At 35.3% G+C, this 18,910-nt stretch overlaps 1 protein-coding gene across 4 annotated transcripts in view; it reads left to right on the forward strand.

Moving 5' to 3' along the window:
* UBR3 (ubiquitin protein ligase E3 component n-recognin 3) overlaps nucleotides 1-18,910 on the forward strand; it is a 101,103-nt gene that overhangs the window by 7,425 nt on the left and 74,768 nt on the right. For 2 of the 4 annotated variants that reach the window (XM_081971069.1, XM_081971067.1), the window contains exons 2-8: nucleotides 2,582-2,721; nucleotides 4,473-4,631; nucleotides 5,844-5,987; nucleotides 6,477-6,526; nucleotides 10,991-11,057; nucleotides 12,784-12,914; nucleotides 18,133-18,361. In XM_081971069.1, coding sequence (XP_081827195.1) covers nucleotides 2,582-2,721; nucleotides 4,473-4,631; nucleotides 5,844-5,987; nucleotides 6,477-6,526; nucleotides 10,991-11,057; nucleotides 12,784-12,914; nucleotides 18,133-18,361 — 920 coding nt within the window. The remainder of the gene's footprint in view (nucleotides 1-2,581; nucleotides 2,722-4,472; nucleotides 4,632-5,843; nucleotides 5,988-6,476; nucleotides 6,527-10,990; nucleotides 11,058-12,783; nucleotides 12,915-18,132; nucleotides 18,362-18,910) is intronic. The other 2 variants (XM_081971068.1, XM_081971070.1) reach the window with 2 other exon arrangements.

Here is an 18,910-nt window from a genome sequence, read left to right on the forward strand (position 1 = left end):
GTTTCTGGGAGAGGTCATCATCCACACAGGGTACAGAGCCATCAATTGCCAATTGCATGCCTCTGCACTATTAAATAAAATGCCAACATTCTGCCCTGATGTGAGCCTTATGTTATACATTTTTTTCTGTTAATTTGTTTGATATAAAATATTTTTGGGAGAAAAGAAAAGCTAATGAAGTAAAATTATTTTTTATCTTGCTTGAGAAAATGGGTTAGTCTTCTTTCAGGAAGTAATTCCTTATTTGAAGCCACGGCACAGAAAAACACCTGTTCAGTGTTTGAATAATACCAAGAATTAGAAAGAAATTAGAAAGCTTTTACTGGTGTGCTAGTATTTAAAAATGACTTTTCTATGATTTCATGCCAGTACAGAGATTGGCTTAAGTGTGGCATTAAAGTCCAGTGAATAATGATAGAATTAAAAGGGGCCATTGAAGCCATGGAAACCAATCCCCTTGCTCAGTTCAGAAAACCAATTTTAAAGCTCCTTAACAGTTCTAGCCTCCATTTGAGCACATGAGGTGAAGGGGAGCTACTATCTCTTTAATTGCAGATAGTCTTTGGGTTATATCCACTTGTTCAGTGACCATTCAAAGTGACAACAATGAATGAGGGAGACTGATGACATCACAGCGAGCCATGATTTCTGACATTCTCCGCTGGTTTCCCAAAAGCAAAGTCAATGTGGGAGCTGGCAAGAATAACAATAGTAATAGTACTTTGACTTATATACCATCCCATGGTGCTTTACAGCACACTCTGCATAGTCAGGATCAAATTCAAGGCTCTGGGCAGAGTTTGCCTGCAATACTGCACTGTAACCACTCTGCCACTAGGCAGTCAAGTCTCTCCTGTTCCTGCTGCTTTTTCACCCACCCTTGCTCTATAATGCCTACCCATGGCACTCTTTCATCCACTCACCTGTGCTATGTAGGGTCTGCCTGCAGCCCTCCCCCATAGCTCCCATCCACTGATTCTGTGGTACAACCAGGACTGTCAGAATGCAGTCATGGGGCATTGCCTTTTACAACCATATTGCTTAGTGGTGGAAATTCCATGTCCAATTGCCATTGTAACTCCACCTGCAATTGGCTGCATTCCATCAATTTGGCATGGTGATTAAGATTTTTTTCCTAACATTACATTGGAATTTGCTTTCCTACAACTTAACTCCATTGTGCTGAGTTTTGCATTCTCTGGCAATAGAGAACAGTTTCTTCTGTATCACATCCTTTTTATTTATGAGTTGTCTTCCAACTACTGTGCTGTATATGCATGGGCCTTTCTTTATATCATTCAGGAAATTGTTGAAGACCTAGTTGTTCTCCCATGTCTTGGGGACGGGAGAATTGTGGATACCCCCTTTTGGCATGGTCTTGCTTGGTTTGTTTTTTAGCTTTTGTACTTTCCTTTTCTGGCCTGTATGTATGTATGTATTTACACACACGCACAGGTTGTGTGTGTATATACACATACGTATGTACGTACATACATACATACATACATACATACATACATACATACATATATACATACCCTGTTTTCCCCAAAATAAGACCTCCCTGGATAATAAGGCCAATTGGGCTTTTGAGCGCATGCCTTTCACCGAAAATAAGCCCTCCCCAAAAATATTGCAACACAGCAGCAGCCATGAGGTGACCACGCTTGCCACCTCCTGCAGCTCAAAAATAAAAAGACCTCCCACAATTATCACAATCTTGAATTGTAATAATAGAATGTGATAGGAGATACCATAAAGACATATTACTATCATATAGATTATATAGATTTATAACAATGTAATGGAATATTGGTATATATATGAATTGAATATTTAGAATATCTTGTTTAAAATGAAGAAATAATAATTGTAGTTGAATATATGAGACACAACAATAAAGATATGTTTATATATATTTGATAGATATTTTATGATTTTACATACAATTGAAAGTAATGATACACAAATATAAAATGTTGGTGAATCTTTTTATCTATATATACTGCAAGAAATACCAGAATAAGATAGGTGATACGTTATGTTATTATTAAGATATGTTATTATTAAATAGATTTATAATGATGTAACAGATAGTTGGCCATACATATGAATTTAATTCTTAGAATACATGTCTAAAATGAAGGAATTATAAGAGTAAACTGAATATATGATTTACAATGATAACAATGTACTCATGTATATTGGGTTGATAATTGCTGATTTCATACACAATTGAAAGCAGTGCTGCACAAATGTTTGTGACCAAACGACATGCCAAACACATATGTAATTGATGATATTTTTATGTTATATGTATGTTTGTTTTTGTTTGTTTAAAAATAAAAAAAAATCTATATAAAAATAAATAAATAAATAATAAGACCTCCCCGAAAAGAAGGCCAAGTGCTTATTTCGGGGGTTAAAAGAAAATAAGATCCTGTCGGGGAAACACGGTACATACATCAATTGCTTTTTAGTTTAATCTGGATAGAATCATTTTTGGAGTCAGATAGCCTAAGCATAAAATAGATACATTTGTTAATTGTGATAATTTAATTTTGAATAACTTTATTTACAGGTTCTGCAAAAGGCATCGAATAAAATCAAGCTCAGAAGTTCCATCTGTTCCAAAAGATTTGTTGATAATGTCAGAACTAGTTCTTCCGCAATTCATCTTCTGTCTTATTCAGTACTTAAGAGAAGGTTATAATGAGCCAGGTAAACCTAATATCAGTATTTGTGTTTTATGTCAGAAGTACCACTAGTAATAAATTGAATTGTGTTTTATTTGATTTGGATGGGTTGGAGTTTATATTCCCTTTTATTTTCAGGATCATTGAAAATATTGATATAGTCACTAGCTGTCAATACCAACCTGATGGCTTCAAGTATCAATATTATCTAGGAAAGTGTAGTTTCAAGTAATTTGTGATTTGCAAATGAATGGTGTTTACCAAAGTTTGAAGGAAATATGTATATTTTATGTTTTCAGTGAATTTAATGTCGCAAGATTCTGTACACTCCCTTGAAGCAATTTCTCCTTCTGTCCTGTTTAAGCAACTCTTAATGTTTTTTGAAGAACTGGAAGAAAAAAAGTGAATTCTATGTTGTTTTGAAGACTAATTAAAAAAAAACACATCATAACCAGTACACAGTGCTCTTCTTAATACAATTTGAATAGCAAGAGCCAAGCTATTATAAACACCAGATACATTCAAGATAATAAATGGAGTGATGAGTGAAAGAAGGAAAAATACTTGGATAATTGAAAATTTCAAAAAACAAGAAAATGAGTCCTGTTTGGGTGCAAAAGTTATAAGAATAACCACAATCTTATACTAAACATAGGAGGAAAGCAAGTCAGTTACTTAGTTAAAATAGTTTATTATTCTGTCACAATTTTCTTGGAATTTCTATGTGAATACTGCATATCAGTATTACTTCAACTCAAATTCCTTGTGGCTTCTGTAAATGGCTTCAAGTAGATGATGCAAAATATGTGGACAAAACAGACTATTGAGATATCTCAGAAGTTGGAGGATAAATTCTCCAATGTAATTTTTTTGGCTTTGCCTTTTCAGAAAGGATTGACCTAAGAAGGATATATAAATGATGAATGGTGGAAAACCACTAAGGTCCAAGGAACTAGTAAGATCATATTGCCTATCCATTCTTTGATATCAGACATCGACAAGATGAGCAAAATTAATTCTTAGTAGGAATCCAGCTTGTCCTACATCAAAATAATCTCTGTTATGCAAAACCACTTCGAGGGAAGTCACCAGTTCTAGTCACATAAAGACATTATGAAGTGTGGTTCAATTTCATTAGGGACATGCTGGTCTTTGCACATTCCCGGGCTGGAATCCAGTTGCCATTTTATTCCTACCTCCCAATGCATACCAGCAGTCCATCGGCAAGAGCTATTTTACCATTTTGGCTCTGCTTCTTTTTGCTTGCTAAACAGTTGGTCAGAACCTGCTCATCAACTCAGCCCAGCCTCCTTTGCCCATTAATTGTCAGCTTTGAAAGTTCACTTGCTGCTTCAGCCGTGCATGGCCCAATAGAAACTGATTCACTGAAGCATACAAGTGGTAAAAAAGATAGCAACATCTGTACTAATATTCAGAAAACCGACAGTAGTGACTGTGGTTACCAACTCAGATTGTGTATGCTTTGCTAAGAGAAACTGTGATCTTATACTGGTTACCCAAAAAGAAACATTTGAACATTAGAATATCTACCTAAAAATGAAATCTCATTAGGCTGGAAACTTACAAGCCTTTTTACAGTAAGAGACTTCTTTTGAGGAAATTCTTGTTATTATGGTATGTGGTGCATGTACAGTCCAAGTTATGATTGTAGGAATGGTGTGTTCTATTTGGCAAAATAGTAGCCAATCTGTAGTTTTTAAGCAATTAAAACCATTTACCCAATTTTGTGCAAAATTCTTGCTTGGCTTCTTTCAGTTCTTGATTTGCCATCAGAAAAAGAACTTCACAAAGTTCTTCAGATGTTGGAACCCCACATTTCATTTCTGGAAGATCTGACAAAAATGGGAGGAGCAATGCGTTCTGTCCTTACTCAGGTTTTGACCAATCCGCAGTACTATAAAAGTCTTAGTTCTGGTGAGTTGTTGTTTTATTTTGCTTGAAGGATCATTCATCATTAAACATGTTTTTATGTTTTAGGATCAGGATATCTACTAAAATAGAATATATGCTCCATATTGCTTCTGTTCTTTTTCTTAGAGTAAATGTGTCATTGTTCCCCTATAACACTATATTGTTCTTCCTTTTGCTCAAACTAACAAGTTCAGGTTTAAAGGCCCATGAAGATAGAAGTAAAAGTAGTGATCTAATTTCACACATTGCACAACTAAGCTATAAAGTTCTTTATTTTGTTTTGGCTTAAGAGTGTCAATGATCCACACCTTGTGAGTCTTAGACCAAGGCTTAGTGTGTAAAGTAATCTATTGTACTTTATTCAAGAAAGGATAAGGAAATCATGCCTTAGTGCAATGTGAGAATGCAATCAGAGAGCTAAGAACATGACAAGTACATATGAAGGGATGGAAATACAGAATTAACAGTGCCTCCCCTGAGGCAATTCATTGTTTACTCAGTTGAGCAGCAAGTGACAGATTGCATGAAATCAATTTGATATTTTTACATATATGTCAGCCAACGATGACAGTTCAGATTATATGTATTTAAAAGGACTATCCTTAGAGTCCATCACGACAGCAGAATTTCAGTATTTTGCCAGCTTAGTTAGAACTTCCTCTTATTACCTTTTATATGATTTATATAAAGTCTTTCCTGATTATAGGAATGTTCTTTAACAGCATTCTAGGGTTGAAAGAAAAACAGCTTTCCCAAAACCAAATTAAACAATTTTAAATAGAATTTGCATATTGATCTTAATTTCAAGAACCAAGTTTATAGTCCCCATTTTGGAACGATATCATGCAGAAATGTTCAACCTTTGATAATTTGAAAAAATCACAATAAAAGGATGGATGAGCTGTAGTCTGGTAGCTGGTTTTTAGTTCTGGTGTATTCACATGTCAGAGAGATCTTGACTCACTATAAGCTGAATATGTTATCTACAGAGGAATAAAAATTTCTTTCTAACTAAGCATTGCAGTGCTGGAAAATGTAATATTTATGAATGGAAAGCATTATTTGAAGATATCTGCACCAATCCCATCCCATAATTTCTGTAAAGTACTTATGGACCATTTATTATAATGTCTGTTAGCCATTTTTTCTTTAGCCTATACCATTTTGTAAAGATGGGTCCTTGGAGTGAATTTGTATCTTTGAAATATATTTAAGGTGGTGGAGAAAATACATGTTCAAAGAAAAGCCACGAAAAATACCTTATAGCTTTGAAAGGTTCTGGACTGACATTTGCTGAAGATAAGCTTGCATGTGGAATGCAGGATCAAGCAGCTGGAGCTAGCGCTTCAGTAGTTCAAGGTTTGTGTAAAAAATACTTTTAATTGTAACCAGAAGAATTCCCATCTTTGATATGTTAACATATAGAACTTCTAAAGTGGCTTATGAAATGTTCCTGAAACAGCACAAATGCAGAGAGAAAAAAGTGTGTCAGAATCCTTATTCAATTTTCAAAATTGGGGAATATCTTCATTCTTAAATACCAGTTTAAATTATGGGAAATATTAGGAACCCCTTTCCAATAAGTTTAGAAAATACAGCATTTTGGATTGTAAATCGTTATTGTGCTAAGATGACATTTCAATAGTAGCGACATTTGTGTTCCATTCTAGAGATAGTAACAAATCACGGGTATCACTTAAAGATTTAGCATTTTCTAGCTAGATTTTAATTTCAGATTCTAAAGAGTTAATGTAGGTTTGTATGGAAGAAGAACTGTAGGTTGTTTTTAAAATATTTTTCCAGTTTTGTATGAATTACAAAGGATATTTTATTATTTAATTTCACAAGGTTTTGCAGGTTCTACACCAGCTTCAGGACAAGGTGACTCTTCAGATGAGGTGAGACTTTCAGAATAAAATAAAGTGTAATCTTGTGTGATGGAAATTAAGATACCATGAGCCTCATCGTATTTGTCTTTGCTAACAAATTTATTTAATAGGATTATTTATGCTGAAAATGCCTCCAGTAAGAAAATTGTTATTACTACTCTTGTTGAATTAATTTTGTCAACATTAGGAATCATAGTGTAGATCATGGTTGTGAAATTTTTTGATTTGCCCTTGGCTTTATTGAGTGAAGAATTGTCTTGGGCCACATAAATAATATATGATGTAGTTAATAAATATAAATAACAAACTTCCCTTATTTTTATAATTTTTATTTTCTTATGGGGCCACATGCCTAGCTATTCAGAGCCACGGCTTGTATACCTCTGATGTTAAAAGTAACTTCTGAAAATAGGCTAGCTTAATATCATGTATGTTTACTTCTCTAAAAGAGGTTTAAACAGTGTTGCTGAGACAATGATATGCAAACTTCTAAATCTTTGTGATTTACTACATTTTGTCCACATTTGACATTTGTATTGTAAATCAGATTTATCTTAATATATGCAGTAAAGATAGGAGAGAAAAATGAAGCCTGGCATAAATAAGTATTCAGTTTTCTAAACCAGAAATTCTTAGAACAAGAAAAAACCTTTAAGAAGAGATTGGACAACTATTTTTCTGATATGCTAAAGGATTTCCTGCTTGAATAGGAGATTGGATTAGAAGACTTCCAAGGTCCTTCTAACTCTGTTATTCTGAATAGTTATTGGATTGGCTTCTTTCTGATTTCCTCTTTAACAATCAATCAATCTGTGTAGTACAGAAATAAAAGGGGAAACATTGGGAAAGGGACTGCTTGAAGCTTCAGTCTCTCTGTAGTTGTGGCCTGGAACTAGGCTTCTGGCACAGGGTCAAGAAAGATTTAGCTGATGTAGTTTCTACATATGGAAGCAAACAGTGCCGCATGTTGCAACTATGTACAGAGATCACCTTCTTATTTTATGTCTACATGAATGGTTAAGCACTTTTTAAACATACATAAATGGAGAGGGTTAGTACTATTAGTCTTATTACACCTCAGTTTGTTGATTTGTTTCTCAACTGCTAATTGTAGTGGAGAAAAAGGAGAGAGATCAGAGTGAGATAGGTGGCATGTAAATTCAATTCAATTCAATTTAATTCAATATATATAACAAACAGTTATATATTTTAAATATGATCAAGGTCACAGCCTAGTTCATCTCATTTCCTATTGCCATCAGACCCAAATTAACCATTCCTGCCCCAGATAAAGCCAACCTACGATCTCATCTCAACATATAGAAGCCTCCTCACTACCTCCATTATTCCAGATCTGTTCTTTTTTTCCTTTCCTTTTCAAGTCAGTGGATTTTGTCATCTTCTTCTTAGCTTTTTTTCAAATTTGGTGGGTTTTTTTGCTGTTCTTTTAGAAATAGTTTGACATGGCAAAAATTCACTCAACAAAACTTTTCCTTTTTTATTGTTGGGATTGCTAAATTTCTGCAGGTCAGTTTATTATAAACAGTGAAACTAGTAAAAAAGCTATCTCTTCTTGGAAAATCACAATTCATACCCTTAGCAGTAGTTCAAGTTCAGTTTTAGAACATGACTTTTTCTGATGCTATTTCAAGGTAGTTTTCAGCTATCGTTGAAGAAGTAAATGTGATAAATGTTTCTAATCTCAGTAAAGATTTTCAGGACCTTACCAGACAGAATTTATAGAAGAAACAAAATGAGGTATTTAGGCCCACAACAAGTTAGAAAATATTAGTTGAATAACAGGCTCTTTTACACCCTAGCAGTATAGTATTGCTTATATTGTTATAATGCAGTGTACTGTGGGTTACTTTAATCTTTTTAATTAATGTACTATATTTCTAAAACATTGGACACAAAGAAATATCTGAAGTAAAAGTATACAGACTGAGGACCAGGAGTTGCATGCAAAACTCGGAAAGCCTTGGATGTACACCCTCCCCCCCCCCCCCCCGATTAGTTTGGAAATTGCCACATAATTATAATTTTGAATATGACACGAGAGAGAAAAAATTCCCTAAGGAATAATTTATTAATTAAAGTTAATTTATATTTGGCTATTTTTGTCCTAGTAATACCTGCCTTTTGAAATTGGCCTCTGCCATTTGATCTGAGGACTATATATGTACCCCAAATATATAATAAGATAATTTAGAGCAGCAGTGGTATCAAACTCAATTTCATTGACGGCTACATCCGGGCTGTGGATGATCTTGGGGGGCTGGGTGGGCATGGCCAGCTTGACGCCACTCCCCAAACTGCTAGCATGTTTCCTCTTCTCATTGGGTAAACCAGGCCAAAGCGACGCTGGCCTGATCTTTCCTCTTTACATAGGGTAGACCAGGCCGAAGCTACACTGGCCCGATCTTTCCTCTTCACATTGGGTAGACCAGGCCGAAGCTACACTGGCCTGATATTTTCTCTTCACATTGGGTAGACCAGGCCGAAGCCACGCTGGCCCGATCTTTCCTCTTCACATTGGGTAGACCAGGCCGAAGCTACACTGGCCCGATCTTTCCTCTTCACATTGGGTAGACCAGGCCGAAGCTACACTAGCCCGATCTTTCCTCTTCACATTGGGTAGATCAGGCCGAAGCTACACTGGCTTGATCTTTCCTCTTCACGCTGAGTAGACCAAGATAGCTCTGCGGGCCAGATCTGACCACATTGCAATCAGGTGCGGCCCATGGGCCTTGAGTTGACACCCCTGATTTAGAGGGATATTTACTTTTCAAGTGGTGCTGGACAGAATAGGGGACCCAAGGATATTGTTTATGGTGTTGAAAAATGATTTTCTTAAGGGTTCCAGAGTAGGTAAAAAAGGATATAAGAAATTAATGTTTAACACCAATATACTTAGATTATTTAATTTTGCAACTTTAGGATATAGTTCACTAAATTCTTTATTAATCAATGTTTGTATGATAAACAGAGAACTTTAAAATCCATATTCTTAGAGATTTTGAATATAAATGTAAATCCATACAGATAAGATTTAAAATATTTAAAAATCAATTCTCTCTGATTTTTCTGCTCAGATGAAATTAAACATGGTCTATTTAGTTACAGGAAAATAATAAATCTGATGCCTTTATTTTCTTATGATATTGGTATATTTCAACTTTTGCTCCTATTTTTATATATCAGGAGTTTTTTTGCTTCTATTTTTATATATCAGTAATATAGATATTATATAGTATATCAGCAGCCCACAACCCTTTGGACATCATGGACCGGTTCCAAGGAGAGAGGTTTTTCCAGAGACGAGAGGGAGTGTGTTTTCATATACTGTCTGCATTCCATTGATGGGCCTTCGTTTGTTTGAGTGACCCAGTTTCTGGCACGCTGTGGCCCGATGCTGGTCCATAGACCAGGGGTTGGGGATCCTTATAGTATATCATACGAGAGAATCGGGGAGGGGGTGGTTTCAAGCAGTTACTGAAAACCTTACCTTTCTAAAGTTAATGATTCTGCCTTTGATATTTATGTATTGAATTTATTTAAGTGAATGTCAGTAGGTTTCTTTGAATAATTAGATTTTCCATTAATCTTCATGACAATGATTATGACAATGATTATTGACATGAAGGGAAGATAAATACTTAATTGGATTTTAATTCAGCAGAATGCCATTATACTATTTCAATAGGTTGCCATTATATACAGTGGATATAAAATGTCTACCCACCTCGTTTAAAATGCCAGGTTTATTAGATGTAAAAAAATCAAACCAAGATAAATCACAATCTGACATTTTAACAGGACTGAATAGACTTTTAATATCCACTGTACACTTCCAATTTGTTAATGGAAGAAATGTATTGCAGTCTATAATAATTAGGTATTGGAAAATGCTTCAGATATGAGAAAATACTTCAGATTCTTCTAATAGTACTTAAACTTTGAATGTTTCCAGTTGTTTTCTAATAATTGAGGTCTTTTGCAAGTGTTTCTAATTAAGTGTATTATAACCAAACAGTATTTGCTTTTAAAAAAATATGCCTATGATTTTAGTAACTCTTATATAATACCCCTTATATTATTTTTCCATTTAATGGCAAATTCCTCATTGATTATGCTTTAATCTTAGCTTAGAGTTTTAGTAGTTCTTTAAAGACAGTTTATGTGGGGTAAGATCCCCAAGTGATATAACCATAACAGAAGGACATCTAAACAGAAGGATATTTAAAAGAGACTATAAGAAGTTTTTTTTTGATAAAGAATATACTTTTATAACCTGTTTTCAATAAATAACATACTAATATTTAGCTTGAAATACTGGAAGTGTTTCTGAATAACTTAGGGCAGTAGAGTAATGTTCCTAGGGGGAATCTATTTTCATGTCCCACCCAGCACAGTATAATAAATCTGATGTTAGATTTTTCTATTCATCCATTTTCAATCTCTTTATTTTAGGAAGACCAGGATGGTAACCAAGGTGTGGGAAAGTGCAAGAGAGTAAAACTAAGTACCACCTCCAAAGGTATAAACAGTAAATTGTTTGTTGGATACTTTATAGTTTATAACCATGTTTATAACCATGTTTATAACCATGTTTATAACCACTCAACTGGTAGTTTTGAGCTTCCATGGATGAAAGTGAATGTGCTTTCAAGATCTGTAATGTGTATGATATTATGGAAGCAAAAGTAAGTGCATATATGTGTATGTGTTTGTATGTATGTGTGAGCAGACAAACACAGACAGACAGACAGACAGTCAGTACGGTTATATATAGCCTGGGTTCAAGACCTGAAGTTTGCACAATGGGGTGAGCTCCCATTACTTGCCCCAGCTCCTGCCTACCTAGTGGCTTGAAAACTTGCAAATGAGAGCGGATAAATAGGTACCACTTTGGTGGAAAGTAACAGTGTTCCATGTTCCTTTGGCATGTAGCCATGCTGGCACATGACCAAGGAAATTGTCTTTGGACAACACTGCCTCCCTTGGCCAAGGATCAGAGATGAGCACCATGCATGATTAACAAGGAAACCTTTACCTTTATTTTATTTATTCATACACACACTTTTGTCTCTATAGTATTTTACATATGGGCAATATAGACTGACTAGAAGACTTAGTGTTCCTTATTTTATAGTTCTATGCATTTTTGAATCCCAAGAGGAAAAATGGCTTAGGGCATAGTTGGATAAGCAGCTGCCCATTAGCTGTATGTAACTTTTCTGTCCCATTGTGTGCCCTCCATGACATCACTAAAATTCTTTTTTTTAAACAAAACGTTTTTTTCTTCCTTCAAATGTTACATCAGAAAACTGGCTTCATAACCCCCATATCGGGGGGGGGGGAACCATTAAAATTACTTTTTTGCCCCTCCACACTATCTGCAGTCTGAAAAGAATGTTAAACTGCAGCCATCATTGGAAAAAGTTGTCTTTTGCTAGATTGCCTTAACAGTTCTGTTCCATGCCTCCCAGACTCCTGCAGTCAATTGGCACACCAAGCTATTGCAAGAAATCATAGATCTGTCTATGTTTTTATGATGCACATATCATTCAGAACAAGAAATCTTCAACCTGAGATTATATGTGCCTCAGCATTCTTTCCCCTGCTGTTAAAATTTACCAATTATCCATTTTCACTGATGTTGTTTATTACTTAATTCTTGATCTTCTACATCTTGAATAGGTATAATGTGCCTGTTTTAAGTTGGGCTATTCACTTCGGAAGGAAGAGTGAATACAAGAGATAAATAGTTTCCCTTTGTCCAGTACATATTATTGTATTGCCACCACACCTGTTAACACTGTCAGAGGCCTCCCCCCCCAAAGAAATATCCTACAGCTACAAAAACTCTTTCAATCCAGACCTTTCTCTTCCATTCTGACAATGAGCAAAAACTTCTGGGGAGAGGAAAATATCAAGATAGTCTTCATGACTGTAATTGAAACTCTGCATCTTGTACATTGTGAGCAATGTTGAGACTTGGGTAAGAGAGGCGGGGTTTCAGTTATGAAGTTCCAACTGTGATCTTGACTTTTTTGACAGCCCTCTTCCCCCTTACAGATGCAGCTGAGTAGTAAGTATTCAGTGATTGAATAGAGTCAGGAGCATTGGACAGCCATATGAAGTCTTCTAAAATACGGACTTTTCAAGAGATCTTGGTGTCTGTCTCAAAAATATCCAGATAAATTTTGTAATCTGTTCTCCATGAACCTTTCCATCTAGCTCTTATTCTCATTTTTCTACAGATCAGTCCATCATGGATGTTTTGAAGCATAAATGTTTTCTAGAAGAATTATTATTTTGGACAGTAAAATATGAATTTCCTCAGAAAATGGTAACTTTCTTGCTCAACATGCTTCCAGATCAAGATTATAAGGTATTAGCGTATTTCTTCTTTCTTTTGTCCTGTCAATTTTTACAATGATTTCTGAAATCATTTGTAGTAGTCTAAGGCTGTTGTTAGAGGCAAATGTCCAATAATTTAACACAATATTAAGGATACTAAGAGAAAATAGTATAGAAAATAACATGGACTAAATTGCAGTAGTTTAAAATATTAAGATAGTGTTGAAAGGAGTCAGAAATGTTTTGAACAATGTTATGAGTTGGCTGGAAGTAAAAATATAATATCTCACTGGTAGATCTCTATTTCTATTTCCATTAAATACCAAAAATGTCTTCTTTCAGGCCAGCTCTTGGAAGAATTAAAAAATGGTGTCATTCTCCCTGTAACCAGAAATATAGAACTTAACAGAGGACTAGCTGTGCCACCAAGTACTATTGTACATCAGGAAGATTTCAAATTAAGCAAATTAACGCAAATGTTTTGATGTAAAAATGAGTTTATTGGAAAAGATGGAATATAGGAAGCCTAAAGAAAGATAGTATCATACAGAATTTGTATAAAATCAGTGCACACAGCCTAATTTAACCAGTTACAGTATGCATCTCTTTGCGAAGAATTGTTAATCAAGAATTGTTTGGTTTCAAAACTTGTTTAAAATGTATTGTAGATAAGATGACCTAAGAGAAATCACATGGGCCTTCTGGTTGGATGAATTGGGCAAGGCCCTCTTTGTGCCTCTTATTCTTCTAGAGCAGTAGTCTGCTTGTTTTATTAAATGTGAACCATAAATGAAAGTCCTCCTCTTTTGGAAGGCTGTTCGTTGCTTTGCCCAGTCAGCAAACTGCTCCATTTCTGACATCATAAAAAAAAACCACCTTGTTATTGAATGATAAAAGCTTGGTGAGTTTTTACTAGTTATATCATATGTGAGAGATTTTGGGGAAACAAGATAAGAACATAGTTTAATCAGACATGGCATGGGTTCTTTATAATGCATTAAGCTATGAAAAGAATGATTTACGTTTTCTGTGTTCGACTTTCATAATTAACAGGACTTTATCTCTTAATACTCTAAATTCTAGGAATACTTATATTCACACACATACACATACAAAATTGTATGGACTTTGTCATTTTTTTGGTAGCATTTAAAATTTAAGGCTGTACTCACAATTGAAATAAGTGTGAAGAAAATTGCTGTATAGAAGTATCTTTATACGAGGCTGCTTAACAATGTAAACTATTTTAATGTATATTTTAATTGATTATAAGTCATTAAGCTGGTGTTGATTCTTAGCAGTAATATGGAGAGACCTTACTTAGAATAATTAATTAAAATATATTAAAGTTGTTGCTTAGTACTTTCACAACTGCTTTTTTGGCTGTTTAAAAAAAAACATAATGCATTGTAATTTATCGGACCAGAATCTATCTATTGGAAGTTCTGCTAATCAGTTAACTGAACTCATTGAATTGCATTACTTCTTGTTTATTTGTAAAGCATATTTTATCTTCCTGCTCAGTCCTGCTACATTAATATAATGTAGGTGCCAAAATTTTAAGTGCCAAAATATACCTAAAAATTGGGTTCAAATTATACATGGTTGGGCTTCTGGGAGAAATAATTTGGAAAGAGACTGAACAATTATATTCTCTATTATCTCTCCATTTTATCTAATTTAGTTTGATCAGAGGCTATTTTAAACCAATACTTGTGCATCCTGAGACTTCATTGCAGTTAATTAAGATTAATGTTCTCTTGTTTTATCTATTTAATTTGAATTTACTGTATAAATTTGCCACAATTCCAAATGATCCTGGCTAGTGTACAGCAAAAATGCAAAACAAAACAGAAAAAATAAAAAGGACAAAAAGCTTATTTAAAAGGTAATTTAAAAAGATAAGAAGACAGGCACCCTTAATAATCAGTCAGCTCAGGCTAAAGTCTAAATGGAATAAAACTGATTTGTTTATGGAATGTTAACAAAGTGGAGTCTGAGCATACTTATGGGTGAAAACACGCTGCTGTTTTGCCCACATCCAATGTTCTTCCCAAAGAGAGGGGACTTTGAACAGGACTCATCTGGCCAATGATTGAATGAGTATATTTAGCTGGCAAACATTGTCTGTTACAGCCTTGTCTACGTTTTGTAGGGTTTTAAAGATAATGTTTCAGAAGCTTTGGCAACCAAATTAATTACTTTAATTTAGATGTAATTCTATGTTGGCATATTTTCCAGCTATGAGTTTGCTACATTTTGTGCTGCTAGTAACTCGTAGACCATCTTCAAAGACAGGACAATATACTGCATATCGTGTTTCAGCAAGTCTAGATGGGTGATGATCAAGATATGAATTACAAAAGTCAGGGCATTCTGGTCCAGGTAGGGTCACAACTGGCAGAGCAGCCAAAAGTGGGAAAGAGTCCTGGCCACTTTCTCCACCTGTTGGTGAGCAGATGTTGTGAATCCCCAGTCAAGAACTGCTTGTTTTAGGGATAACACAACCCTGTCTGAGTGATTACCAGGTCTACTGTTATGTGCCCAGATGCTTGTCAGCAGCTAGCAACTACCTCTTGGTAGGATTTAATCAAATTTATTTTGCCTCATCCAGATTCCTACAGCCTTCAGACTGATTCAAGATCTTCTTTGTATTTCTGATTGGGGTGTCATCCCAGACTGATGGCTGATTCTTTACAGTAATTTCATGTCAATGTTAAATGACATGAGGGAGAGCCCTGAGCCTTATGGAACTCAACATTGGATCTCCCATAGACTTGAACAGTTCCCTTCCATATTCATCAGTCAAAACACTCAGATACAACCCCCCCCCCCTATCAACAGAGACCCCAGCTCCCAACCCTGGGAGGTGATCCAGAATTATTCCATAGTAAATACTATGGAATACTGCCAAGAGACCTAATAGAACCAAGCAGGGTATATTCTTCCAGACCGTCTAATGCTGTTTTTGTGCCTGAATTCTGACAGTCTTCTAGGATGCTCTGTAACTTGTTCCATACCATCTTCTCAGCAACCTTTTCTTAAAAAGGCAAATGTTTCCTAAGGGGCAAGCATGATCCTTTCCTATAAATAAGTATTAATAACCTCCCAGATCTTCCCAAAGAGGAAATGTCTTTCTGAGAATCTTGCCAAGAAAACTGCAGTTTAGTCCAGGTAGTTACTATGAGTCAACATTGACTTAAAGGCAAAAAGGAAAAAACAACAGCAAAGGAGAAATAAACAGACAGACCCTGAACAAAACTGCTGGGTAGCAATCTGCAAATGTAATAAGTGCAGAGGAGGAAGAGGTTTTTCTGCCTTGCAGGACTTCCTGTTACTGAGTAGTTAATGCTCCTTCACTGAGTGATTAAAATATTCTTTGGGGAAGGGTTATATTTCTGTAAACAATTAGAATTGCAATTTGGAATGTGAGATTTGAGAGTCACTAGAAGAGCTTCCAGGGACACAGTGGCTCAGTGCCTAAGACACTGAGCTTGTCAATCAGAAGGTCGGCAGTTCAGCAGTTCGAATCCCTGTGTCACGTAACGGAGTGATGTAAGCTCCCGTTACTTGTCCCAGCTTCTGCCAACCTAGCAGTTCGAAAGCATGTAAAAATGTAAGTAGAAAAATAGGAACCACCTTTGGTGGGAAGGTAACGCCTTCAACATTTAGTCATGCCGGCCACATGACCATGGAGACGTCTTTGGACAGCGCTGGCTCTTCAGCTTTGAAACTGAGATGAGCACCGCCCCCTAGAGTCGGGAACGACTAGTACATATGTGCGAGGAGAACTTTTACCTTTACCTTTAGAAGAGCTTCCACTGCAAACAGCACTTTTAATTAGTTTAGGCAGATTAAGAACCTTTCTGGGCAAAGAATTTTGTTACTGTTATCCACTCTTTGGTAATCTTCTAACTAGATTACTGCAGTGGAGCTGCTCTTCAAAATGGTGCTAAAACTGAAGAAATTGAATCTGGAAAGAGGCTGGATATTTCAGCAAGGCAGCAATCTAAAACATTCTTTCAAGTCAATCATGAAGATCTTCCAGGAAAGAGAAGTAAAGGTTTTGGAAAAAAGCCTCATAGTCCCCAGACTTGGAGCTTATTGAAGATTTATGCGGAGATCTCAAATACACAGTGCATGTAAAGAGACCTAAGAATATTTTTGAGTAGAAGAGTTCTGCAAAAAAGACTTGTGGGTGGGGGGGATAAACTCTAAATGCAACAATAGACAGACTCTTAGCTAGCTATAGGAAACATTTGAAAATGATTATTTCGCCAAAGGGACTGCTACAAAATGCATATTAAAAGTGTTTCCAAATTAATACATGTCATATTAATTATTTTCAATTTGAAATGAACCGCGTGTAAATAGTGAGCATGCACTGAAATTTGCAGAAATACGTTGCGTTTGATCTTGTACTTTATACAGTAAGGTTCCCACAAAGCAATCAAAATCAAAGGGTCAATGGGACTAAAGAGCTCATTTTATTCCTACTACTTTTCATAATTCCGTCAATTAAATTAGTATTTAATTATTTTCATACATGTATAATAAGTATAGGGAGGGGGATCAGTGAACAGTCAGAAAATTCTTGAAGGGATCAGTGAGATGAAGAGTTTGAGACTCCAAATATTGAAATTGTGTCGTGTTTGGCTAAACATTATCTGCAACATATATATAGAAAGACTATTTAAAGTATTTTTTTAAATTTTATATTCTCCATAATAATGTAGTGGACAATTTGGCTCCCAATTTTGAGCAGTGGTGTTTTTCCACTTTCCCTTTACTTTTCAACAAATATATTTGACATATTTTTAAATTTTATTTTTATTCATTAAATTTATATGCTGCTCATCTCACTATCAAGCAATATATTGTTTTCTCTGACCACATAACCGTGAGAGAATTAGATATCAAAGCTTCCTTCCCATGTAATAGGGTGGCCTTTGAGGTGAGGTTGGCCCCTTTTCTTATGACCTTTTGAAAAGCTTGTCAGACCTGACTATTTTGAAGGTATGAATTGAAGGATAGAATGAATTATAATGTGGTCTTCATTGAGAAATTGTGCTGTGGGTATTGTATATTGAGTTGTTATTATTTTTATTATTGATGTTTGATTTTTATAAACCTCTCAAAATCAGCCAGATTGGTGTAAAATAATTGAAGCAATACATACAGTGCATACATACTGTGACATATATGAAAAGAGCAAATTGTAACACTAATATTTGTTTTATACATTACAGATTGCTTTTACTAAAACATTTGTGCAGCATTATGCTTTTATTATGAAAACACTGAAGAAAAGCCATGAATCTGATACCATGTCTAACAGAATCGTACACATTAGCGTCCAGCTATTCAGCAATGAGGAATTAGCACGCCAAGTGACAGAAGAATGCCAACTGCTTGATATTATGGTTACTGTCCTTCTATATATGATGGAGAGTTGCCTTATTAAAAGTGAGTTACAAGGTAAGTGTGTATCTTGCTTTATGATAATTTTTCTCATTTGAACAATGCTGTTCAAAATTGTTGGATTTTACTTCTAGTAAGTCCATGCTAGGTGGAATTAAGGAAATTGAAATCCATCATTTGTTGAGGTCATCATGTTGCTTTCAGGATATTTAAGAGACTTGGATACTGTTCTGTTATAACATTTATACTTTCAATCAAATGGGTTCTGCCCCATGTGAAACGATCCAACTTCTCTAGTTAAATCTTTTAAGCAAGTAAAAAGGATTCTTTTCTGGTCCACTGCACAAATACATGGAGGCACAGCTTATTATCCCATTTCCTTTCTAAATCTTAAGCACCTGGTTACTCTGGTTTCTGTGAATAGGTTTCCAACATAGCCTGGCAGTAGCTTTGCATCACCAAATTACGAAGATTTCCTTTGATGGGAAGGGATTTTCTTCTGTCGAAAGTCTGATATGAGCTGCATAGGATTAAAAAAGATTATGGCTAAGTATGGCTGTAATCCAACCTCATTCTTTTTCATCAAATATCTATAGCCCATGCCTT

Source organism: Natrix helvetica (genome assembly GCF_964273705.1).
Source record: "Natrix helvetica genome assembly, chromosome: 1".
NCBI lineage: Eukaryota > Metazoa > Chordata > Lepidosauria > Squamata > Natricidae > Natrix > Natrix helvetica.